At 42.2% G+C, this 26,567-nt stretch overlaps 1 protein-coding gene across 2 annotated transcripts in view; it reads right to left on the bottom strand.

The window, feature by feature from the left end:
• Positions 1-511: 511 nt before the first annotated feature.
• The window catches only part of UBXN11 (UBX domain protein 11), a 45,718-nt gene continuing 19,662 nt past the window's right edge, over positions 512-26,567 (bottom strand). For both annotated transcript variants that reach the window (XM_060784475.2, XM_060784476.2), the window contains exons 9-15: positions 24,875-25,092; positions 15,876-15,953; positions 11,772-11,892; positions 8,964-9,067; positions 5,919-5,983; positions 3,320-3,466; positions 512-1,098 (exon numbers count right to left, since the gene is read on the bottom strand). In XM_060784475.2, the coding sequence (XP_060640458.2) occupies positions 939-1,098; positions 3,320-3,466; positions 5,919-5,983; positions 8,964-9,067; positions 11,772-11,892; positions 15,876-15,953; positions 24,875-25,092 (893 nt within the window). In that variant the 3' untranslated portion in view covers positions 512-938. The remainder of the gene's footprint in view (positions 1,099-3,319; positions 3,467-5,918; positions 5,984-8,963; positions 9,068-11,771; positions 11,893-15,875; positions 15,954-24,874; positions 25,093-26,567) is intronic.

The raw sequence follows: 26,567 nt of genomic DNA, 5'->3' as shown, positions 1-26,567 counted from the left end.
GGTTTAATAATTATCAAATTTCCCTGCCAGCTAGCTTTCTACGAGGAAGTAATTCTAGGTGAGGGTGGGGGTGATCAAAACTCCCATTCTACCCCAATACTGTGCATTTCCATATACTCCTATGTTGGGAAAGCTTGGGGGGAACAAGGTATGGGGGTCGGAACCTAAAATGGAGCTGAATGTCTGACTACCCTCTTTCTAAAACCACTAAACATCTCTTTGGGGCGGGGGGGGGGGGGGGAGAGCAAAAACAATCACAAAGACAGATAAGTAAATGATGGACCAAGTTGGCACAAAACTGCTCCTGCAGGGGAAAAAACAAACTGGGGGGACATTGCAAGGAGCACTGGCTATAATCAAATTATCAACAATTAGGCAAGTTTAACCAAAGGCCACAGAAGGAGATACTATCCGAAGTGGTTGTGCTGATTATCTGACTACCTTCTTTTTAAAACCACTAAACATCTCTTGGGGGGGGGGGGGGAGCAAAAACAATCACAAAGGTAAGTAAATGACAGAACAAATTGGCAGAAAACTGCTCCTGCAGGGGAAAAAACAAACTGGAGGGACATTGCTAATACAGGTGTACTTTTCTTGGACCGAGTTCCCAATGTTTCTGAAGCGTTTTATGTAGGCTAGTATTAATTCTTTGGAATTTGGAATTACTTCCTCGATGTGGCAAGCGGGACCTGGAGTTATTCCATGCAGGTGAGGTGACCAAGGGAGGGAGGAATCTATTCCTCCAATTGCATCAACTTAATTTCCTTCCCCATCTTTACAGAACCCACCCACCCCAATTTCTACATGGGATCTGCCCTAGTTGTATCTGGCCATAGATTATGCTCTGCCGTTTGCTATCTCGAAGTAGGAGAAGAAGGCACACTACTTCCCAGCTGAATGCCAGCCAAGCCTGATGAACTATCATCCACTGTGAACCATTACAGTTGTAGCCCAGATGGTTTGGCAGAAGGCATCTTTCTCCGCAGCAGAAGGGAGGCATTGGGGACCAGCCCACATTCCTCCAGGGTCATAGAGTTGTCAGTGTAGACCCGTTTGGGGAAAGTGCTGAGGATTTCGTATGGTTCCGACTTTGATCCCCTAGAAAATAAAGCAGAAGGATGCTTGCAATACCAGATGACTTAAATATTTACGCATTTTAAACATTTGCTACCAAGGTGTAGACCAGTGTTTCTCAACCTTCCTAATGCCGTGACCACTTAATACAGTTCCTCATGTTGTGGTGACCCCCAACCATAATATTACTTTCATTGTTACTTCATAACTGTAATTTTGCTACTGTTATGAATCGTAATGTAACTATCTGATATGCAGGATGTATTTTCATTCACTGGCACAAATACTCAATATGCCCAAATTTGAATATTGGTGGGGTTTGGGGGGGGGGGGGGAGGATTGGTTTTGTCATTTGAGAGTTGTAGTTGCTGGGATTTATAGTTCATCTACAATCAAAGAGCATTCTGAATTCCACCAATGATTGAACTGAACCAATCTTGGCACATAGAACTCCCATGACTAACAGAAAATACTGGAAGGGTTTAGCGGGCATTGACCTTGAGTTTTGGAGTTGTAGTTCACCTACATCCAGAGAGCACTGTAGACTCAAACAATGATCTGGACCAAACTTGGAACAAATGCTCAATATGCCCAAATGTTCACACTGGTGGAGTTTGGGGAAAATAGGCCTTGACATTTGGGAGTTGTAGTTACTGGGATTTATAGTTCACCTACAATCAAAGAGCATTCTGAAACCCACCACACAGAACCCAGATGACCAACAGAAAATACTGTGTTTTCTGATAGTCCTTGGCGACCCCTCTGACACCTTCTTGTGACCCCTCTAGGAGTCCCGACCCCCAGGTTGAGAAATGCTAGTGTAGACTGTAAAGCTCCCAAGTTGAATTCAAATTCTAAAAGGAAGCTTCTTCAGAAACCAAAGGCTTCAGAGCAGGCCTGGGCAATCTTTGGCTTTCCAGGTGTTTTGTACTTAAACTCCCACCATTTCATGACAGCCTCAGGACCCTTCCTCCCCCCCCCCCCCCCCCAGCCACTTAAGCTGGGGAAATTGGAGGAATGGGAGAAGATATGGAATCATTAATTGAAGATTAATTGAGAGTGAAGAGAGGGGCAAGGAAGACAGTTCCATCTTGTCTCTTGTGTCATCAGTTGGGAGCCCCCCCCCCCCCCCCCCAGCACCAACTCCTGCTCTGGGACCAGAGTGAAGAGAGGGGCCAGAAAGGCAGTTCCACCTTGTCTCCTGTGCTGTGCTAATAATATAATATAATATAATAATATAATATAATATAATATAATATAATATAATGTATTGTATATACATATAATATTGATAATATTGTAATATAATATAATACTAATAATATATAATTATATATTTTATATTACATGTATTATTACTAATAATATTGCAGCATAATGGTTTAGTACAATATAGTAATCTACTAATATTGTGCTATGGTAATAATATAATATATTGTATTTACATATTACTTGTAAGCTACTCTAAATCCCCTTCGGGGTGAAAAGGGCAGCATATAAATGTCATAAATAAATAAATAAACATATGCCTACAATTTGAAGGAGAACTGGTGCAAAATGATGTACCAGTGGCATTTAACCCCACAAAAATTGGCAAAATACTACCAAAATAATGCAAAACAAATGTTGGAAATGCAAAACCCAAGACGGCACATTTTTTCACATGTGGTAGACTTGCAGAAAAGCAAAAGTCTATTGGAAAGAAATTCAACAAACAGTCCAGAAAATACTTAAAGTGAAAATAAAACTCAAACCAAAATACTTCTTATTGGGAATGATTGATATGGATATGAATATGGACACAAATAAAGATATATTGTTTAACTACCATATATACTGTTGTTGTTTTTGTTGTTGTTGTTATGGAACCTGTGATTTTTAATACACAATACAGACTGCCTTGTTCCTCCCCGCCACTTGGAAATCATACACCAAAACAGTTTTGCTTTAATCCCTAGGCCTCAAATATATACCACACATCCTGCTTTACCAAGGACATCCACCTTCAGTTATTTAACATTCCCAATAATCAACTGGAAGAAATTCAGAAAAACAAAGAAATGCATTCATTTCCCCCTCTGATTCACCTAATAATAATAAAAAGAAATCTATTTGGAGAATCTGGGATTTAAGTTGCAAAAATGGGGGGGGGGGGGGGGGAATCTTTTCAAGTATTTATTTATTTACCATGTTTATGTATGTATGTATTTATTTATTGGGTTTACAGGTTGATAGTGATTCTTACCTGCTCCCATCAAGATGTCGCCTCAGGTCTCCAATGGTCTCGGTGAATGCCATTTTGATAACGTATATCTTCTCTCCGTCCTCCGACTTGATCCGAAGAGTTGAGACTTGAGTGTTGGGTTTTTCTTTTTTACCATCCTGTTCTAATCTAAAAGTCAAGAGTAGCAGATATGGTGGGGAGAAACTACTTCATTTTTGGAAAGAGACTGAGCTATGAGAAACCATGGTCAATTATGAACATTCAGAGGTTGTTAGGAGATCCAGGGCTCTTCATATTCCTTTTTGTTAGAGATGGAACAGACCTGAGAATCAAGCTAGTGCGGAACATCCTGTCCTTTGTCCCAAGCATCACAATATCTTAAACTTGCCATGAAGGAATAATATAAAATCCACATATGACTTATGTGCATATATTTCTGCAGAGAAGTGAATGGTGAGAGACTACTCAGAGCATACAGAATACATTTCCGACCATTGCATTCCAGACATTGGACCACACCCCATCATAGAATCATAGAATGATTGAGTAGGATGAGACCTCGTGGGCCATCCAGCCCAACCCCATTCTGCCAAGAAGCATCTCCGACAGATGGTCAACCAGCCTCTGTTTCAAAGCCTCCAAAGAAGGAGCCTCCACCACACTCCAGGGCAGAGAATTCCACTGCTGAACAGCTCTCACAGTCAGGAAGTTCTTCCTAATGTTCAGGTGGAATCTCCTTTCCTGTAGCTTGAAGCCATTGTTCTGCGTCCTAGTCTCCAGGGCAGCAGAAAAACAAGCCTCCTCCCTCCTCCCTATAACTTCTCCTCAAACCAATCCAGCCAACAGCCAGGAATTATGGGAGGTCCTATTGAAAACATTTGAAAGTCCCAGTTTTGACATATATACCATCCTTTCACACACTGACTGTGCTAAATGTTTTGCTGGCACAGCAGGACCACTCCACAACTCAGTTATATGCACCCAGTGACCCCTGCAGAACTTGGAATTTAGCATGGGGATGTTTCCATGAGCAGAGCTAAACAAAGAATCCTAGAGCTGGAAGAGACCACAAAGGCTATTCAGTCCAACCACATTCTGTCATGCAGGAAAAGCACAGTCAAAGCGCCCTGGACAGATGGCCATCCAGCCTCTGTTTAACAGCATCTATCTCCATACTCCGGAGCAGAGAGTTCCACTGTTGAACAGCTCTTATAGCCAGGAAGTTCTTCCTAATGTTCATGTGGAACCTCCTTTCCTGTCATTTGAACCCATGACTCTGAGTCCAGAGCAACAAAAAACAAGTCAACCCCCACTTCCTTATGTAAAAGGTAAAGGTTTCCCCTTGACATTAAGTTTACTTCGGTCTGATTCTGGGGGGTGGTGCTCATCTCCATTTCTAAGTCGAAGAGCTGGCATTATCCATAGATGCCTCCAAGGTTATGTGGCTGGCACGAGTGCATGAGTGCCGTTAACTTCTCGTCAAAGAGGTATTTATTTATTTATTTATTTCGGGCACTTCTACCCCGCCTTCTCAACCCCCAAGGGGGGACTCAGGGCAGCTTACAACTGGCACAATTCGATGCCAACAATTCAACAGATAAATTACATAACAGCAATAACCACAATAATTAAAAACAATCAATTAAAACAATCATAATTAAAAGCCAATCTAGTGGCCAACGTTAACCGAGTTCTGATATCCGTAAGTCCATTCAGCATTACCATAGTCCTTTCCAATTTCTGGTTGTCATTATCTTGTCAGTCTGCCAGATTACCCAAAGGCCTGGTCCCATATCCATGTTTTCAGCTTCCTTCTGAAGGAGAGGAGAGATGTTGATGACCTAATTTCCCCGGGGAGTGAATTCTACAGGTGAGGGGCCACCACTGAGAAGGCCCTGTCCCTCGTCCCCACCAGCCTCACTTGTGATAGAGGTGGGGCCGAGAGCAGGGCCTCCCCCGAAGATCTTAAACTCCGAGGTGGGACATAGAAGGAGATACGTTCGGACAGGTACGCTGGGCCGGAGGTACCTATTGATCTACTCACATCTGCATGTTTTTGAACTGCTAGGTTGGCAGAAGCTGGGGCTAACAGCGGGAGTTCACCCTGCTCCTTGGATTCAAACTGCCGACCTTTTGGTCAGCAAGTTCAGCAGCTCAGCGGTTTAACCCACTGCGCCACCGGGGGCTCCATTTCTTCCTTATGTCATCCTTTCAAATATTTAAACATGGTTCTCATGTCTCGTCTCAACCTTCTCTTCTGCTGGCTAAACATGCCACTCCTCATACTTTCCAGACTTTTGATCATTTTAGTTGCCCAAAAACTGATATCCTTACATCATGAGAAGAGGTCTCCTTACATCAGTAGAAAAAGCCATAATCCTTGGTAAAGTGGAGGGTAGTAGTAAAAGAGGAAAAGCACATGACAGATAGGACAACTCAATCATGAATGCCCAAGTCTGCAATACCAGAGCACGACTATTGCAGAAAGGTGGCTTGGAGGTCTCTCAATCATAGGGTCGCCATAAGTTAAAGTCAATTTGAAGGCAGTGAACAAGAACTTGAAGCTGGTAGAGGCTGACATCCTCAAGGCTTTGTGGGTTAAAACCTTTTGGTTTCTTACCTCTTCTTCATCGCGACAAGGCTGGGCGTCTCCACCAGAACCACTTCATGGTTTCCACCTGGGCCCTGGGACCAAAAAGGGAAATCCATGCCATGATCCAACTATCCTCCGGAAAATAAGTTTATATAATTCTAGACATTCCATCATACATTGATGCGATTCACAATGCTGGCTTTACTAATACTGCTTAGAATGGAAGAAGAGAAGGCTATTTGACCTGTGGATTCCAAAAATGGCACCAGTTTTCGCTATCAGCTCCAGTTTTTCAGTTGATTTGCTCATCCATAGAAAACCATGATAAACATATCTAAGAAACTAGAGCTGATGCAGTCTATTCAATGCAATTTACCTATAAAGCCCTAAATGTTACCTATAAAGCCCTATATATTTTGATGGAAATAAAACTAGTGATACAACATTCATCTTGAGTTAATCTGGTACAATTTGGGCAGGCTTCTATAAAAATCCCTAGATGTTACCTATAAAGCCTTAAATGCTTTGGATCCAGGCTATTTGTCCAATCACATCTCCTTATACAGACCATCTTGTGCACTGTAAAGCTGACACAATAAAATATTGTTTAAAAAAGGATATCTATATAAATAAAAATGTAATGTTCGTTTGTGGGATTAACAGAACTCAAAAACCACTGGACGAATTGACACCAAATTTGGCAGCAAAACACATTCTAATCCGATCTATGTCTTTCAAACAAAAAAAAAACCCATAAAAATGAAGGGGAAATAACTTAAAACTCCCCAAAAAGAAAAATGCCTTACAGAGCATGTGCAAAAGCCAATCTCCCCATTGCGCAAGAAGAATGAAGCACCAACCGTTGTGAGGGAAGAGAAGCCTCACCATGGAGTCCCTTTCCATGCAGGAAGGCAGAGTCCTTTTTCTCTTGGGAAGGGGAGGGATTGGGGAAAGGTGTTGGGGTTCAGCCTGAGTTTGAACTTGAACCTGATTCTCTGTTTGTTCCTCCTGATGCTAATGAAAGTATATTTACTGATACTAGTGGAAATGTACCTTTTGATGCCAATGCTCCTGAAATTAGTGAGGAAGAAACTGCTGTAGGTTTGGAAAATGCCAATGTTCCTGAAATTAGTGAGGAAGGAACTTCTGTAGATTTGGAAAATGAAAGTACCAGTGTTCATGAGAATGTTTCAGAGGGAGACAATCAGCCCGGCGTATTGCAATTAAAACTCAAGAATTGGTTCCGTGAACCGCCCTTCTTTTTTGAAGCCAATGTTTTTAATTCTTGAATTCGGGAGGATCGATGCAAACTGAGTGATTTACTTCTGTCTTCCCAAATGTGGCCCCTTCTGTTGTCATTACAGTTAACAGGTGCAGAAGGGATGGAAAGTTCAAGGTCTCCCTCTGAAACATTCTCATGAACACTGGTACTTTCATTTTCCAAATCTACAGAAGTTCCTTCCTCACTAATTTCAGGAACATTGGCATTTTCCAAACCTACAGCAGTTTCTTCCTCACTAATTTCAGGAGCATTGGCATCAAAAGGTACATTTCCACTAGCATCAGTAAATATACTTTCATTAGCATCAGGAGGAACAAACAGAGACTCAGGTTCAAGTTCAAACTCAGGCTGAACCCCAACAAAAGGAAAGAGGAAAGGAAGGAGAAGGCCTGGCCCAACGGAGGGGGGGGGAGGGGCTTGGCGAGGCAAGCCCCGGCAGCAGCTGGAGCCACCGTAGCGGCTCCATGAGGCCCACGTGGCTACCAGGCAACTTTTCCCCCAAGACCAGAGGATTGCAAGGCAAGCCTGACTGCAGGAGCAGCTGCACACACACACACACACCCTCCCTGTTAGGTGAAGGGAGGAGGCGAACCATGAGAAGGCCAGCAAGTCTCCCACTTGGGCTCCACATCCCCCCTTTCAAACTGTCCCAGAGGAAGGAGGGGAGAGAAAGGGAAAGGAGAGAAGAAAGGAAGAAAAGGATTGAAGAGAAGATTATGAATGTTAGGAAAGGTAGAAGGAAAGAAAGAGGAAGGAAGGGAAAGGAGCCAGGGATGGGAGAGGAAAGGAAGGGAAGGGGCAAGGAAGGAAGGAAGGAAGGAAGGAAGGAAGGAAGGAAGGAAGGAAGAAAGAAAGAGGAAGGAAGGGAAAGGAGCCAGGGATGGGAGAGGAAAGGAAGGGAAGGGAAGAGGCAAGGAAGGAAGGAAGGAAGGAAGGAAGGAAGGAAGGAAGGAAGGAAGAAAGAAAGGGGGAAACTGATGAAGGGAAGAGAAGAAAATAGAATCAGAGAGTCCTAGAGTTGTGAGACATCTGGTGGGCCTTCCAGGCCATCCCGATTCTGTGAAGAAGCAGGAAAATCACATTCAAAGCACCCCCAACAGATGGCCACCCAGCCTTTGTTTCAAAGAGGCTTTTTTGAGTGTTTTGGCCAGTATGAATATAACTGAAAAGCCTTGCAGCTTCAGTGGCTGCTTCTCATTACTTTATTTTTCATACCACCTTGCACTTTAACAGCCTGGCTTCTACTAGCCAGCAGGAAATCTTTGATGGGAGGAGTTCCCTAGCCCAGATTGCTTCATGTCTGCAAATCTTCTGTTTTCTGAGGGCCACAGCAACGCGTGGCCAGGTACAGCTAGTTACTAAAATACAAATATAGAAGTATCTATCTACTTATCTACACAAACATTCACACAGAGGGAGATTGCGAGATGTAAAACAAACATGAAAAGATACACTACACATCAATAAAGTGCAGGATAAAAATAAATAAAAAAATATTAGAGTCACCAAAGATTATCCCAAATGGCTGGATATTATGTTTGTTTACCTCCCCCTGAGCGACAGGACAGCTTCAGATAGATTTGGATGGGTGGAATATAAAAAGAAAAGAAAAATCCTACATGGGTAATAATTCTGAATGCTAATGTTTTATTCCTTTGGTGCAAGCTTGTAAAGAGCAAATGTTTCTGGGGAGACATAGGGTACCAAGGACCAGCAGACTTGCTGACCAGCAGAAATTACTGTGGCTCAAACCCCATTTGAACAGGACCAGGGAGAAGACTCCATCTTACCTGCAGGGTTCTTTTAATCTCTCCCCGGACATCAATCACATGCCCATCTCGAATCACTGACTTTGGAAGCTTGTTCAAAAACTGCTCCATTGTAAGCTTGGGACCTGTCATAAAAAACATGATATGAGGACAAGATGGAGTAGAGACAAGACTGACACCAGGATATGGTGCAGACCAGGGGTATCACATTGATTTTCATGGAGAGCCACATCAGCCTTATGGTTGCTTTAAAGGGCCATTGAATCCATGAACGGAGGGATTCATGCTTAGGAATATAAAATATTACTGGTCGGAGGTTTGAACATATATTTTTTACCTAATGGTTGGTGTTCTTTAGTTTCTACCTCATTTGGGTCTCCAGATGTTACTAAATGACAACTCTTATCACTTTGATTATCTGGCATGGGGATGATGGGATTTGCAGGCCAACAGCACTTGGGGCTCTGAGGTTGGGGAAATGTTAAAGGGCCTTTTAAAGTCAGATGTGCAGGGCTTGCGTCTAAATTCAAACCCCACTCTCCTGACTAAACAGAACAAGCTGCAACTTCTCAGAAGTTACTATATCCCACCTCCCATCAGCTCTAGCCATGATGCCTAATGATGGGAAATACATAAGTTGTAGTTCACCATCTGGAGGGCCACATAAAATTACATGGCAGGCCAGATTCGACCCAATGGGCCTTGAGTTTCATACATATGTAGATGGATGAAAATTTTGCAATTTGTGGCTGCAAAAGAGAGGACAGGGACTGCTCTAGCAAACTTTTGAATCTAGCTTTTGAATTGCACTTCAAAAAGTTAGGACTAGGTTCTCACCATCTTTATTCAGCAGTTGTTGTTGTTGTTGTTGTTATTATTATTATTATTATTATTATTATTATTATCCCACTTTTTCTCTCCAAAAAAGAAACTCAAAGCGACTTATAGTAAAACCAGTGCAATACAATTTTAAATCACCCAAAATACAAACATTAAAATAGAATTAAGTATTAATGGTATTTAAAATAAGGAGTTAAGAACCCTTAAAATGAATTAAAAACCTATTCATAATCATAATATTTATTTATTTATTAACTTTATTTGTACCCCGCTATCATCTCCCCAAGGGACTCGGTGTGGCTTACATGAGGCTGAGCCCGAACACAACAATACAAGCAATAAAACAACAATAAAGCAATTAAAAACACATAGACAATAAGATAAACAACATTATCAATAAAACAACACACAATTAAAAACAGAGGGGAGGCCAAATGTACAGTTAAAATTGGAAATATGCTGGGACATGAATGGAAGGTGATACTGGTGTTTGTGAAAGGGCATACGAGCAGACTTAGAAAATGTAAAGTGCTTTGGAGGACAAAGTGCTATGGAATCATTATTCCGGGAAGGCACACTGGAACAGCCACGTCTTCAAGTTCCTCCTGAAGACTGCCAGAGTTGGAGCCTGTCTGATGTCTTTGGGGAGTGAGTTCCAGAGTCGAGGGGCCACCACCGAAAAGGCCCTCTCTCTCGTCCCCACCAATCGCGCCTGCGATGCTGGTGGGATCGAGAGCAGGGCCTCCCCGGATGATTGAAGAGATCGTGTGGGTTCGTATACAGAGATACAGTCACGCAGGTAGGCGGGTCCCAAACCGTTCAGGGCTTTGTAGGTAAGAACCTGCACCTTGAATTGGGTCCGGTAGATGAAAGGCAGCCAGTGGAGCTCCTTAAACAGGAGGGATGACCTCTCTCTGTAAGGAGCCCCGGTTAACAATCTGGCTGCCGCCCATTGGATCATCTGAAATTTCCGGGCCGTTTTCAAGGGCAGCCCCATGTAGAGTGTATTGCAGTAATCCAGTCTAGAGGTGACTAAGGCATGGACCACCTTGGCCAGATCCGCCTTATAATAATAATAATAATAATAATAATAATAATAATGATAATAATAATAACAACAACAACAACAAGGGGACTCAGGGTGGATTACAGAACACATATATGGCAAATGTTCAATGCCGTTATTCAATTAACAAGGACAGACAATACATTAACACAGGTAAAGGCTTTCCAATCTTTTTCCATTCCCAGCATCTGGAGGCTGTGCTTGACTCTGGCCAAGAAGCTTTTGTCATCCGTAGACACTCTCCCGATCGAATCGCTAGCATATCCTTATGGATGCCTTTTATTACTTCCCCGCTTTAAAGCGGTACCTATTCAGCTACTCACATTTCCGTTTTTGATCTGCTAGGTGAGCACAAGCTGGGGCCTCACCCCGATCCAGGCTTGCACTGCCAACCTTTGATAGGCAGGATTTTCTGCAGCTTAGTGATTTAACCCGTTATGTTAAGCCCAGCCCCACAGCATCCCCTAACTAGGCTTAGCTCAGACCTTAAAGGAATAGTAGGTAAAGGTAAAGATTTTCCCCTGACATTAAGTCCAGTTGTGTCTGACTCTATGGGTTGATGCTCATCTCCATTTGTAAGCCGAAGAGCCGGTGTTGTCCATAGACGCCTCCAAGATCATGTGGCTGGCTTGATTACATAGAGCGCCGTTACCTTCCCACCAAAGTTGTACCTATTAATCTTGTTTTCGAACTGCTAGGTTGGCAGAAGCTGGAACTAACAGTGGGAGCTCACATCGTTCCCTGGATTCGAACCTGCAACCTTTCAGTCAGAAAGTTCAGCAGCTCAGTGGTTTAACTCAATGCGCCACCGGGAATAGTATGTATGTGTATGTGTATATGTGTGTGTGTGTGTGTGTATGTATATGTATATGTATATATGTATGTATGCCTACATTTGAAAGCACTTACAGCCAACATCTTACCAGGGATCTCTTTGGTCTCCTTTAATCCATTTGCTTTTGAGTGGCCAGTGGCTTGGCCCACACCAGGAAAGCTCTCTGGCAGCTTCTTCTCCTGAAATAAGACATCTCTCTTGTCAGTGACCTGTTGAAATAAACCATAGAAGCAACTCAGCGCCTTGCCTGATCCTGGACTCCAGATGTCAGTGTCAAGCTAGCCAACAGTTTTCATTATAAGGCAGCTCAGGTGAAAGTGACAAATAACGGACGAGTCGGTCCTCACTTCCTTCGCTGGAAACCCAAAGGGAAATGACAAACACAAATGGCTGTCCAGGGGATGAAAGTGCATGATGTTGCAAATTGAAAGAAAACCATCAAGGTTGAGAGAGGCACATACAGTTACTACTTCTTTTGTCTAGTTCAGTTTGTGCTCACAACATTGAATGATTAGAAGACTCCTTTTAGATTGTATCTACAGTGTCAAATAATGTAGTTTGAATTGCATTATATGGTCAGTGTAGGGCAGTGTTTCTCAACCTTCCCAATGCCGTGACCCCTTAATACAGTTCCTCATGTTATGGTGACCCCCAACCCTAAAATTATTTCCGTTGCTACTTCATAACTGTAATTTTGCTACTGTTATGAATCATAATGTAAATATCTGGTATGCAGGATGTTTTTTCATTCATTGGACCAAATTTGGCACAAATACTCAATTTGATCAAATTTGAATACTGGTGGGGTTGGAAACGGATTGATTTTGTCCTTTGGTAGTTGTAGTTGCTGGGATTTATAATTCACCTACAATCAAAGAGCATTCTGAACTCCACCAATAATGAAGTTGAACCAAACTTGGCACACAGAACTCATGTGACCAATAGAAAATACTGGAAGGGTTTGGTGGACACTGACCTTGAGTTTTGGAGTTGTGGTTCACCTACATGCAGAGAGCACTGTAGACTCAAACAATGATGGATCTAGACCAAACTTGGCAGAAATACTCAATATGCACAAATGTGATCAGTGGTGGTGTTTGGGAAAAATAGACCTTGACATTTAGGAGTTGTAGTTTCTGGGATTTATAGTTCACCTACAATCAAAGAGCATTCTGCACCCCACCAACAATAGAATTGGGCCAAACTTCCCACACAGAACACCCACAACCAACGGAAATGCTGGACCACTCTAACAACTACCATGTCAGGCTACACAGAGAAGCCATTGAAATCCACAAGCATATGGACAATTTCAAAAGAAAGGAAGAAACCATGAAAATGAACAAAATCTGGCTACCAATACTAAAAAAACCCTCTAAAATTATAACAGTAAATAAAATAAAAAAGTAAATAAAAAACAAAACTCAAACAAAGAGGACCCCCAGACAAGAAACAATCACATCTTAACATAGGAATTTTCCAGGCAGTAACAAGCCACACCTAAAAACTGTCAAGCCATCAAATGCTAATCAAGGTGGACAATTGAAACATTCACACCTAGCTCCAACAGACAAGAGTTCTTTCTCCCAACCTGGACCTTCCACAGATATATAAACCCAATTTTCCTAGTTTCCAACAAACCTCACAACCTCTGAGGATGCTTGCCACAGATGCAGGCAAAATGTCAGGAGAGAATGATTCTAGAACATGGCCATACAGCCCGAAAAACCTACATCAACCCAGAAAATACTGTGTTTTCTGATGGTCTTTGGCAACCCCTCTAACACCCCCCAGGGTTGAGAAACACTTTTGTGGGGCCATATAATGCAATTCAATGCAGTTCAAACTGCATTATATGGAACAATTCAAACTGCATTATTTGGCAGCGTAGATCCAGCCTTAGAGGGCAAGGTGACCATATTAACGTACTAATTTGGGGAAAGGCAAGCCAAAAAAGTAATATAGTATTTCCAATTCCTGCTCAGAAGCTTTGGACAACAAGATCTTCAGTCAGCGAAATAGTTGATGTGCATGTTTCCTATTTGCATCTTCTGTCTCACTGCATTTAATTTTAGCAGCAGAGGAAGAACACAAACTCTTCATCCAATTAACTAGTTGTTCAAATCTTTTCCCCCTGTAAAGCAGAAATGCAGCTCTAGATGGCTAACTGGTCTCATAAGAAATTACTGTATGGAGATAGATTTGGGGCGTTTATATTTTTCAGTTTGATATTGGACACATCATCTAAAAAACACCTTCCAAACATTTTGGACTGCAGCTCAGGTTTGTCAATGGTAAGGGTGGCTAGGGCCACCAAAAGAAAACGTCCCAAATATCTGAAGCAGAACTTTTCAAACTGTGCGTTGTGACACATTCGTGTGTCGCACAAACATAACAAGAAACCTCTGATGTGAAATGTGAAATAAGCAATAAATCATATATTTTTTAAAAATACACAAATGAAGTGTTTTCATGAGATATCTTGTGTCATCTTCAACCTTCTCTTTAAGCTTACTGCAATGTTTTTTGTAATTTGGCTTCTAATATTACACACACCAAATAAGCTTGGAAACCTCTGCTCGAAATCAATCGTCCTCTGGATTTTAAACTCATGCTGTATTTCAATCTTTGTTCTGAGTGTTTTAATATTTGTATTTCACAGAAATATGTTTTAATATGTGTGTTTCAGATAATATTTTATGATGATGTGTTTTTAGCAACGTTGTGCCCCACCTTGAGGAGAAGCAGCTAAGTTGTAAGTGTGTAGAACTTTAAAGTGCAAAGGTTTAAACTGTATAACATGCCCATACTTGCTTACTTTGTAAATGTACAGTTGGATTGATTGGTTATTTATACCTGTCAATCAATGTTGTTTGCACCAGTTATATTGCTTCCTCAGCCTAATTGCTTGGCTTCACCTCTTCCTGGAGGAGGGCAGAGCTTTTCCTTTTCCATTCTACCATCAAACTTTCTATCAGATGTGAGAAAGAGACTTGGCTCTAAAGTCCTTCATTAAGTTACCTCTCATCACCAATTCTAAGGTTTTTACTCTTGGGACTCATACTTCATGCCCAGATCGCCCTGGACAACGTTGAGGAGACCCAAGCGCCTTCAAACCAGTCCTGTGGCACCAGAGGAAGGCTTTGTGCTTTCAAATAGGTCATTTGGATTGGGGCTGTGAATGTTCAGGCATTTACAGCCGTTGAGAAAGAGTGAACCTGGAAAAGCTTCTCAGTTGCGAAATCTCCTTGGACCCAAGACAACTAGAGACTGTAATGTATATTTCCTTTACCCCCTTTGAAACTTCCAGCTTATTGCCTTAAAGGGATAACTCTTTGTGAACAATAAAACCTATTTTGAGTTATCTACAGTGTTTTGGTCCTTTGGAGTTCCAGTTCTCTAAAGGAAGGCAAGAAGCAATCCCCTGGGGGAAAGATGTCGCGTCTATGTCTCTTTCACTAACAGTTATAGCCCACATTCAAATTTGGGCGTATTGGGTATTTGTGGCAAATTTGGTCCAGTGAATGAAAACACATCCTGCATATCAGATATTTACATTATGATTCATAACAGTAGCAAAATTAGAGTTATGAAGTAGCAATGAAAAATATTTTTTATGGTTGGAGGTCAACACAACATGTATTAAGGTTGTCACAGCATTAGGACGGTTGAGGAACACTGTATTACAGGATCTTGGTCCATAAGAACAGACATACAACACATTTTGAATGCACTCAATTCATATCACAGATGAGTCACTTAAACAAATGCCAAGATATCAATTTTTCCACTTCCCCTCCTTTCGTATAACAACATTCCCCAAAAGAGTGTTTATCAATGAAGGCAATGAGATTTTTTTTAAAAAAAAAAACCCACTTACACAGTACTCTTCCTAGTAATGATATTTAGAGGTAATCAAGCAAAAAGCAACAGAAAATATAAAAGCAGGGGCAGAAACCAAGGAGGAAACAGGCTCAGTTCCTGAAACAGAAAGTAGTCTCAGTTCCTCTGTTTGAATGTTTTGTTCTCACAGCAGAAAATAACCCATCTCTTAAAGAGTAATGAGTTCTCAGTTCTTTAAACACTGTTCAACCCTCAAGGCTCTTTTTAATAAGGAAATCCCACTTCTGCAAACTAAGATTATATATATATCTCCCCAAATAGACACTGTAGGGAAGTGGAAGATGCAAACCTGAAATGGAACGCCGTTTGGGTAGCGCCGCTGCAGCTCAGAAGGGAAGTAGCCATCCATGATATCTCGCAGGCACCGCTGAAAGCATAAGGCAAGGAATACATGTCAGATTTCCTTCTGTGATGCTTTATACAGACCTCTTGATTATTTCAACCAATACTACAAAGCCAAATCACTCAAACCACTCAGTCTAATGCAGACATGGGCCAACTAGGCCCTCCAGGTGTTTTTGGACTTCAACTCTCACTATTCCTAACAGCCTCAGGCCCCTTCCTTTTACCACTCAGCCGCTCAGTGGGAGTTGAAGTCCAAAACACCTGGAGGGCTGAAGTTTGCCCATGCCAGGTCCAATGCGATACAGTGATCCAAGTGGACAACACCAGGATCAGGTGATTGTACACAATAAAAGAGAAGGCATCATTGGGTGCTGAGCACTGAATTCCAAAATTCCAAAAATTCTAGAGCAGTGGTTCTCAACCTTCCTAATGCTCTGACCCCTTAATACAGTTCCTCATGTTGTGGTGACCCTCAAGCATAAAATTATTTTCGTTGCTAATTCATAACTGTAATTTACTATTGTTATTAATCATAAAGTAAATATCTGAGATGCAGGATGTATTTTCATTCACTGGACCAAATTTGGCACAAATACCGAATACACCCAAATGGGGTTGAGGGGGGTTGATTTTGTCATTTGGGAGTTGTAGTTGCTGGGATTTATAGTTCACCTACAATCAAAGAGCATTCTGTACTCCACCAATGATGGAATTGAACCAAACTTGACACACAGAATTCCCATGACTAACGGAAAATACTGGAAAGATTTGGTGGGCATTGACCTTGAGTTTTGGAGTTGTAGTTCATCTACATCTAGAGAGCACTGTAGACTCAAACAATGATGGATATGGGCCAAACCTGGCATGAATACTCAACATGCTCAAATGTGAACATTGGTGGAGTTTGGGGGAAATAGACCTTGATATTTGGGAGTTGTAGTTACTGGGATTTATAGTTCACCTACAATCAAAGAGCATTCTGAACCCCACCAACGATATAATTGGGCCAAACTTCCCATACAGAACCCTCATGACCAACAGAAAACACTGTTTTTTCTGATGGTCTTTGGCGACCCCTTTGACACCAACTTGTGACCCCCACAGGGGTCCCGACCCCCAGGTTGAGAAACACTGTTCTAGAGATTACTGATTGAATTTTATACTCTAGTTTAGAAAAGCATCTCAAAGAGAAATTAAGTGATACTATTATCAGAAATATTAAAAATTAACTAGGTATTTTTAATTACAAAAATGTGAGTGCACTGAAAGGGTCAAATGGATGCAATCACTCAGCAAAAGCCGTCGTTCTATATAAGCAGGTGTGCCTGTAGCCTCTGTGTTAGTTTGCCTCAGCGGGAGAAAGGTCTTTGTCTGTGAAAGAAGGCCTCACAGTGTGAGGTAGGCCTTAGTGTCTGAGAGAAGCCTGTGTGAGAGAACGTCTCAGTGGAAGAATAGGTCTCAGTGGTAGTCGGCCTCACTGTGGGAGAAAGGCCTCAGAGTGTGAGGTAAACCTCAGTATGAGAAGGCTTCGTGTGTGAAGCTCCAGTGTGAAGGTTGAACTTTATTTGTGACATGAAAACCAAGTTGAATACTTGGACAGATGCTTGTCTGGGGAACTCTGTACATGCTGCCTTGAATTCCACTGAAAAAGTGGAATAGATATATAATAAACACACGCTAGACTGTATAAATGGAATATAGTATGTGTGTGTGCATTCTATATAAGCAGGTGTGCCTGTAGCTTACTAGGCCTCTGTTTAGTTTGCCTCAGTGGGAGAAAGGTCTTAGTCTGTGAAAGAAGGCCTCACAGTGTGAGGTAGGCCTTAGTGTCTGAGAGAAGCCTGTGTGAGAGAACGTCTCAGTGGAAGAATAGGTCTCAGTGGTAGTAGGCCTCACTGTGGGAGAAAGGCCTCAGGGTGTGAGGTAAACCTCAGTATGAGAAGGCCTCGTGTGTGAAGCTCCAGTGTGAAGATTGAACTTTATTTGTGACATGAAAATCAAGTTGAATACTTGGACAGATGCTTGCCTGGGGAACTCTGAACCGGGATTGTGGCGCAGCTGGCTGAGTGTCAGCTGCATTAAGATCACTCTGACCAAAAAGATCATGAGTTCGAAGCCAGCCTGGATTGGAGTGGGTTTCCAACCAATTGTGTGTAGCCTGTTGTCGACCTTTGCAACCCGAAAGACAGTTGCATCTGTCAAGTAGGAAAATAAGGTACCACCTTATAATTAACTGATTTATGAGGCCATAAAGAAGACTCCAGCACAGCATTCCAGCGGGGAAGCATGCGGGGAATGCGGAAGTGCTTCATCAGCGTCGCAGATGGACGATGAAAGCGACAGCTCCCCTGGTGGCCAGAAAAAGTTAAATAGCCTCTGTCTATGTCTGTATATGTTTGTATGTCAAAAATTGGCATTGAATGTTTGCCATATATGTGTACACTGTAATCCGCCCTGAGTCCCCTGCGGGGTGAGAGGGCGGAATATAAAAGCTGTAAATAATAAATAATAATAATAATGTTGCCTTGAATTCCACTGAAAAAGTGGAATAGATATATAATAAATACATGCCAGACTAAATGGAATATAGTATGTGTGTGTGTGTGTGTATGAATGTATGTATACATAGAAAGCTTAAAAGCAAAATCCATTCTTCCCCTGAACAAGGAGCCTGTAGTTATTGGGATGAAACATTTCTCCTACAAGAGAACTTTAGAACTTCTCTATGGAGAAGGAGCCTATATACCACAAGTTTACTTAATTAATTTTACCTTGCTATCAGGCCTGTAGCCGGGGTGGGGTGGTGGGATGGTGTTAGGGGTTGAACCCCCCCCCCCCCTGAAGTTTTTCAGGTTAAAAAACCAACTATCTTTTGGCTATTTTTGGCCTTACTAACCTTGCATTCCTTGTATCTTATACCTTTTAGAGAGCAATAAGGGTCTTTGGACTGTATTAAAAATGTTGTTGTTCTTGTGTTATCAAACTAATCTTCATGACTTGCTAAAAAAAGTTTCAACCCCCCCCCCCCCCCCCGAATTTTTTTTCTGGCTACGGCCCTGCTTGCTATGAAGCTAAATAGCTCAAGAACAACAATGATTGCTGTTTCCATTTTTTCAGCCCATGGTTATCTGACTCATTCACCATAAGGGAAATTCTGAAAAGTGCATGCCAGTGCAAGCTATATTCACAGAAGATGAATAATGGCATTCAAAATTCCAGAATGTACATGTGGCGAAGAATCCATATAACTTGTTCATTGTGTAGGAGCAGCAGCAAGAAGCACTCATAAGGCGGCCTGGTGGAGTGGGCTCCAGAGGCAAAGCATAGAACTCTGGAATGTAGTATGAAAACCCTCTGAAACCCAGCAGTCCTTCTTGCTTTGCATGACTTCCTCTTCAGCTTGTAAATCATTTATGGAGTAATGGGCACAGTAAACAGGAGCATGGCAGTCCTCCTATCATATTCAAACACAGAACAATCCAAAGCACATTTGAGCGCGAGCGTGTGTGTCAGAAATATTAAAAATTAACTAGGTATTTTTAATTACAAAGGGTTAAATTGATGATTCAGCAAAAGCTGCAGTTCTTACATAAGCAGGTGTGCCTGTAGCTTAGTAGCCGTCAGTCTGAGGTAAACCTCAGTGGGAGAAAGTTCTCATCTGTGAGAGAACGCCTCACAGTGTGAGATAGGCTTTAGTCTGTGAGAGAATCCTTTGTGTGAGGTAGACCTTAGTCTATGTGAAGACCGAGTGTGAGAAGGCCTGGTCTGAGAAGCTTTGGTGAAAGAAGCCCCAGGTTGAAGGCCTTGTGTGTAAAGCTGTGTGTAAAGTTACTATGTGACACTCCTGTGTAATTTCGGTGTGAGAGAATTCTATGTGAGAGCAAAGCTGTTTATCTGCATGAGGAAGAAGCCCAGCATGGAAGCAAAGAAGGAAGTATAAATAACTTTGTGTTATGGAAACCTTGTTCTTCTGAGGGCTGAAAGGCCAGTATACAAATATAGTAAAATAAATAAATAAATAAATAGTGCAACCATATTATTTTACTACAAAGATAAGACTCCAATGGAAGAGATAACATTGGTTTATGTGTTTTTCTTCTTTTTGTCACTTTTGGCTACTGGTGCTGGGTCACGCTGCTACTAATAAGTCACTCTGTTGCACATTTATGAGGAGGGTTTTTGATAATAAGCCCACTCCCCCGACATGGGGAAAGGAATGAGAACAAGAAGATGGATTATTATTCTAGTCAAAAGGCCACAGGGATAAGGTGTACTCAACTCTCCCCTACTCCCTAGGTTACTTCATTGGCTTTCTTTCCAGTATCAAAACTCTGTGAGCTCAAAAAGTGCTTAGAGAATGAGGTTTATGAGGCAGGAAGCCACAAACACAGGGCAGGGGTTATGCACTCCTCCCACGTGTTCTCATTTTGCTTTTAAAACCAGGTCCCACCTCTTCTCTTTCTGTAAGTTTCTAGATAGATTTTAAAAGCACACAAAAATACAATTTCTATATTTTATTTGCACCTGAATAGCTTTGCTAGTTTTCTTGTGCCCTTAAAATAAATAGAAGAAATATCCAACCAAGGGGTAGGGAATTCCTTGTGAGCTTATACTGGATCCCCCACAAGCCATAACTAATGACATTCAAAGGCCACTGCTGAAGGTACAACTGTCACTATAGTTGCCATCAAAACCTGGTGGTAACTATAGCAGATCTTTATTTGGGTACAAGGGCATCATAGACCTGAAGAGAGGCAGCAGACTGCTTCCATCTCTTCAGAATAGAAAGACGAAAGTTGGGGTGTGCTACCACCAAATTTCAATAGGACAATCTTGGCATCAAGTGCAAATGGATGAAATAGTAACCACAAACAAAGCCACAAGTGGGGCACATGGAGCACACAAGCCATAGATCGTCAATTCCTGACATAAGTCAACGTATTTGTAAAGAATCTTAGCAATCATCTTTGGAGACTTTTAAATAGAGGCCGGAGGGCCATCTGTGAGGGGTACTTTGATTGTGCTTTTCTTGCATGGCATGGGGTTGGACTGGATGACCACTGTGGTCTCTTCCAACTCTGTGATTTTATGACCCTTTGATCACACATTGGATGCTATAATGGAGAAAAGCTACTAATCTACTATCTGTTTTGGGCCCTCACCTACTGTACATTCAGACACAATCAAACTGCAGTCTACTTGGGAGAAAGTTATAATCCAGTGGTTCTCAACCTGTGGGTTCCCAGGTGTTTTGGCCTACAACTCCCAGAAATCCCAGCCAGTTTACCAGCTGTTAGGATTTCTGGGAGTTGAAGGCCAAAACATCTGGGGAACCACAGGTTGAGAAACCACTGTTCTAATCCCTTTCTTTTAATCTAGGACTTTTTCATGCACTGCTGAGAAAGTGCAATTACAAAACGGGGGGGGGGGGGTATTTTAACAAGTGCACATCTTATGGGTTGGGCAGGGCTATTCAGAAGAGTGATTGTGAGAATTTGCAGCAACAATGTGCCCGCATAGTACAATTGCAATAAGGTGCGAAAGTGATTGTTCCAATAATAGTATGTATCTGTTTTCTTAAACAAAACTATTGCCATGATACCACAGCCTGGTAGTATAAAATTCCCAGTAGAAGCTATTTATGAGGGGCATTCATTAAAGATTTCCTGACCCACTTCTATTTATCACGGGATGCTGAAACTGCACATGTGTAATTATATGTCTCTATAGGTTACGTGCCAATTTACAACTCAGAACTAAGAACAGTCTTGATTCGACAGTGGTGTGAGGTTTGAGAATGGACCCAGTGGAATACAGAGCAGTCCTCAAGTTCCTTTACTCGAAAGGCCACACACCAAAGGAGACGTTCAATGAGATGAAAGAGACTTATGGTGATGATTCCCCATCATACGATGGAGTCAAGAACTGGCATTGTCAATTCAAATGTGGTCGGACTTTGGTGCAAACAGCTCCAATTCCAGGGTGACCCGACTCTGCTATTGATGAACACACCATCCATCAAGTGGAGGTCGTCATTTTGGAAAATTGCCATGTAACCATCCGCCATCTAGCCCAAAATGTCAAGATGAGTGTGGGGTCTGTGAAAAAATAATCCAAGACCATCTTCACATGCATAAGGTATCCGCTCGCTGGGTCCCCCGGCTGCTCACAACTTTCCAGAAGAAGGAACGAGTCAAACGCTCTCAGGCTGTATTGACAATGATGTGCCATGGAAAATAGGAGGACTTTTTAAACTGACTGATCACACAGGATGAAATCTGGGTCCATCATTCTGATCCTGAGACTAAAGTCCAGTCAATACAATGGAAGCATCATGACTCATCACCTCCAAAGAGGGCATGTGCCCAACTCTTGGGAGGCAAGGTCAAGTTCACAGTATTTTTTGGGACCAGCACGAAGTAGTATTGATGGATTTCCTAGCAAAGGGCACCATGATCACCGGGGCATACTATGCTTCACTGTTGCGGAAATTGCGAGAGGCTATCAAAACCAAGAGACAATGTGGCATGCTCACCAAAGGTGTCTGCCTTCTGCAACACAATGCACCAGTTCACAACTCACCTGTTGCCCAAATGGAAGCATGCTCGTGTGGCTTTGAAATTCTACGGCATCCCCCTTATTTATTTATTCTTCCCCTGATGGAACATCTGCTCTGTTAAAACCATTTTAATATGTTTTATTGAATTTATATGTTTTATAATTTGATATGTTATATTTATTATTTGTTGTTGTACTTATTGCATTTATGTTTTAATTGTTTTATAATTTGATATGTTATATTTATTATTTGTTGTATGATGCGGCATTGAATGTTGCCATAATCTGTAAGCCGCTCTGAGTCCCCTTCGGGGTTGAGAAGAGCAGGGTATAAATACAGTAAATAAATTATTCACCCAACCTCGCACCATTGGACTTCCACCTCTTTCCAACAAGGAAGTTATTTTTGGAGGGCAAGCATTTTTCAGATGATGGGACTCTGATTTCCAAAGTCACAACATGGCTTTTGGAGCAACCTGTTGAGTTCTACAAGCAGAGTGTTTATAGTTGCTTAAAAAGATGGGAGAAGTGTATGTCCCTAAGTGGCACCGATGAAGAGAAGGACTCATAACTGTGCCTAGTTTCATTGCTCTCAGACCACAGAAAGTGGGTCAGGAAATCTTTAATGAACACCCCTTGTATCTACTCCTTCTGACAGCATCCCCACATCACCCCTTTGCCAATTACTGCCCCGAAGAGACAGAAATGGAACATGGTGTGCTTCAGCTTTGAACTTCCTTTCATCCATGAACTGTTGGACTGCATATTTTGCTTCTTTGTTATTCTGTTCAATCCCTTAACTATTCAAAGGCAAATCATCGCCTACAATTTCCAGAATCAACCAGTCAGCATAGCTACTGTTATGCTGAGTAGGGGCATCTGGAAGTTGTAGTCCGAAAAGGGAACCTTCCAAGTTCTACCCAAGTGTTCCATGATCTCTGAGATTGTTTTGATTCCTGCAACTCAATATTCCGCCACAATACATTTCATTTAACCTACCGAATATTCTGGCATATAAGACTACTTTTTAACCCAAGAAAATCTTCTCAAAAGTCAGGAGTTGTCTTATACGCGGGAGTCGCCTTATATGCGGGAGTAGTCTTATACGCCAGGAGTCATCTTATACGCTGGAGTAGCCTTATGCATGGGAGTCATTTTATATGTAGGAGTCGTCTTATACGTGGGAGTCATCTTATAGAGCGGGGGCTGAAACTTCCGATCCAGATCAGAGAATCTGTGGTTGCTGCATATTGGGGGGGGGGGGGGGGGGGGCTCAAAAATGGCAGTGGCCGCGTCCCTGCCATATGCAGCGACTGTATGAAAGCATTAAGGGCGACGCTGTACAAGTAAGGTAGAAGAAAATCCATTCATCAGGATTCGTGGACTTAATGCGGTCCCGATGGTGAGGTGAAGGGGCGCCTCACCGGGAAGGTGTAAGTGAAGGGCGGAGCAAGCTGCAGGCATCCTGGGCACCCGGGGTATGAAAGAAAGAGATAGAGTGGCTCTGGGCCCAGAAAAACACAACTCTTTTACCTGTCTGGCCCACCCTTGTATCCTATTACCGTACCTCCTCCTCTGCCTCTCAGATCTCGCTCCTGAAGACTGCAGTGGAGTGGTGCAGGTGCGCATGTGCAAGATCTGAGAGGCAGAATCGGAGGTACAATAATAGGAAAATTACCGTATTGAAATAAAATCTGATGCTTTTAAATTTTTTATTTGGTTGTGTTGGAGTACGGTGAGTATATCCCAAACTCTGTATTTTAACTGGAAAAGTTGGGGTCATCTTATATGCCCAGTCATCTTATATGCCGGAATATATGGTAACTGTTGAGGAGCCTACAGAAATGATCACATTTTGACTCTCCTACCCAGCACACCTTTGCACCTCAGATTACATAGGTACTTGGCTTTGAATTAAATGACATTTTTCTATTCTGTTTTGTCTATTGTTCATTTCCCCAACCCCAAACTGAAGCATCTTGCAGACGTATGCATTTAAACACTACTATTATTTGTCTTGTTGTTTTGAGCAACATCACTGCAAAATGGAAAACTGCTGCATGGACCAATGATTTAGCACAAAAGTCAGTCAACTGGCAATTTCCCTTGAGCTCTGTCTTTCAGGAAAGATTGTATCTCTGATCAACATGAAGCAATGCAGTTCGACAGAAACCTGGCTTCTCTAATTAGGATTGTTAGCATGCAATTTGGATCTCGAATCTGATTTCTTACAAGAAACTTGCAAAACGCCAAACTGGACTATTTTCTTACCATGAAATAGACAATTTGTAACATCAGGACTTCCAAAAAAGGTCTCCCTTCACATATTTACTGACAGAGATGCCTACCCCCATTAATTCAGTGTTTCTGAGCTCATATCCATACCTGCGTGGAAGGCTCCTCATATGACCGGAAAGGTCCGTTGAACATGACAATCCCGTTCTGATAGAAGGTAAGGGGGATTGTGTCCAGCTGCCTCAGCCTAGCACCACCAGCTGTGTGTTGAACTTCAGACATGCCCTCTCCGGCCAATATATTTAAGTCTTTCAGGTTTTCAAAAATCAAATCCAAATTGATTGGGGTTCCCGAATAGATGTTATCACCTACAGCAAAGAAACATGGCATTACTAAAAGTAAGCAAATGGCTGAGGTAAGTAATCCTCAAATTCTGTTATTTAACTACAACTTTCCCCCCTCCTATCCAAAGATTACAAATCCCAGGATTCAGTAGAAGTGTGTTATGGCAATTGGTGTCAAACTGTATTCTTTCTGCATTGAAGCTGCACCGTAAGGTCATAGAAGACCAGGGCTTCTTAAACGTTGTCAGCTTGTGACCTGTTTTTGTCCAGGAAATGTTTATAGGACCCCACATATATCCATATAAAAATGTAAATGTTCGTTTGTTCAAAACTTTACAGCTCCCAAAATTTTTCACTGAATGCTTTGAAATTTTGACACAATGTAGCATTTGAATAGGCGCATGTTTTTATGTTTTCACATACCTACTATTGTATAGATTTCACACCTGTGACAGGTAAAAATGTGTTTTTTTCAAAAACAGTGCCATCTGCTGGACGTCAAAGCAACACACGCTATACTACATATTTTATGATTCTATTCCAATGTTTCTGAATGCATTGCTAAATTGAATTTTCATATATTTCAATTCAGTAACATTTTGATTTGGAATTGAGATGTGCCGTTAATCACAGCATTCATTTCATGTTGGTTCTGCTGGACCTCTCTTCGGCCTTCGATACCGTCGACCACGGTATCCTTCTGGGACGCCTCGTGGGAATGGGTCTTGGGGGTACTGCCTTGCAGTGGCTCCAGTCCTTCCTCGAGGGTCGCTCCCAGAAAATGTCACTAGGAGACTCCTGCTCGACTCCTCGGCCATTGTACTGTGGAGTCCTGAAGGGTTCAGTACTGTCCCCTATGTTGTTTAACATATACATGAAGCCGTTGGGAGAGATCATCCGGAGTTTCGGGGTACGGTGTCATCTGTACGCAGATGATGTCCAATTCTGTCACTCCTTTCCACCTGCTACTAAGGAGGCTGTTCAGGTCCTGAACCGGTGCTTGGCCGCTTTGACGGACTGGATGAGGGACAACAGATTGAAACTAAATCCAGACAAGACAGAGGTACTCCTGGTCAGTCGAAAGGCCGAACAGGGTATAGGGTTACAGCCTGTGCTAGACGGGGTTACACTTCCCCTTCGCCTTCCCCCCTCAATGCTGCATCTCTGCCTCAGTCCGAAGTTGTGCCCAAGAGGGAGCACACCTCAGCCACTCACCCATTTAGCCTGGTCTCTTTCAGCAGGTAAGGCAGGCCTTGACTCTTGAGCACACCACACCCCCTCTGTTGGGTTTCCCTAACCTTTTTAAAAAAATAATCTTTAAGTCTTCACAAAGTATAAAAGTAACATTTTAAAAACCATGAGTATAAAAGAAAATAAGGTGGCCCCATTTCTTAATATTGGTTCTGTGTCTCGTGGTGCCAGAGTGCAGTCTGTTCAGTATCTTCCAAGTCACCCAGTCTTCTGTATGCCCAGGAGGGAGTTTCTCATGCGGTATCAGC

Source organism: Anolis sagrei, chromosome X, assembly GCF_037176765.1.
Source record: "Anolis sagrei isolate rAnoSag1 chromosome X, rAnoSag1.mat, whole genome shotgun sequence".
Classification (NCBI taxonomy): Eukaryota; Metazoa; Chordata; class Lepidosauria; order Squamata; family Dactyloidae; genus Anolis; species Anolis sagrei.
Note: the sequence above shows the minus strand (reverse complement) of the source record. Positions and strands in the feature narration are given on the sequence as shown.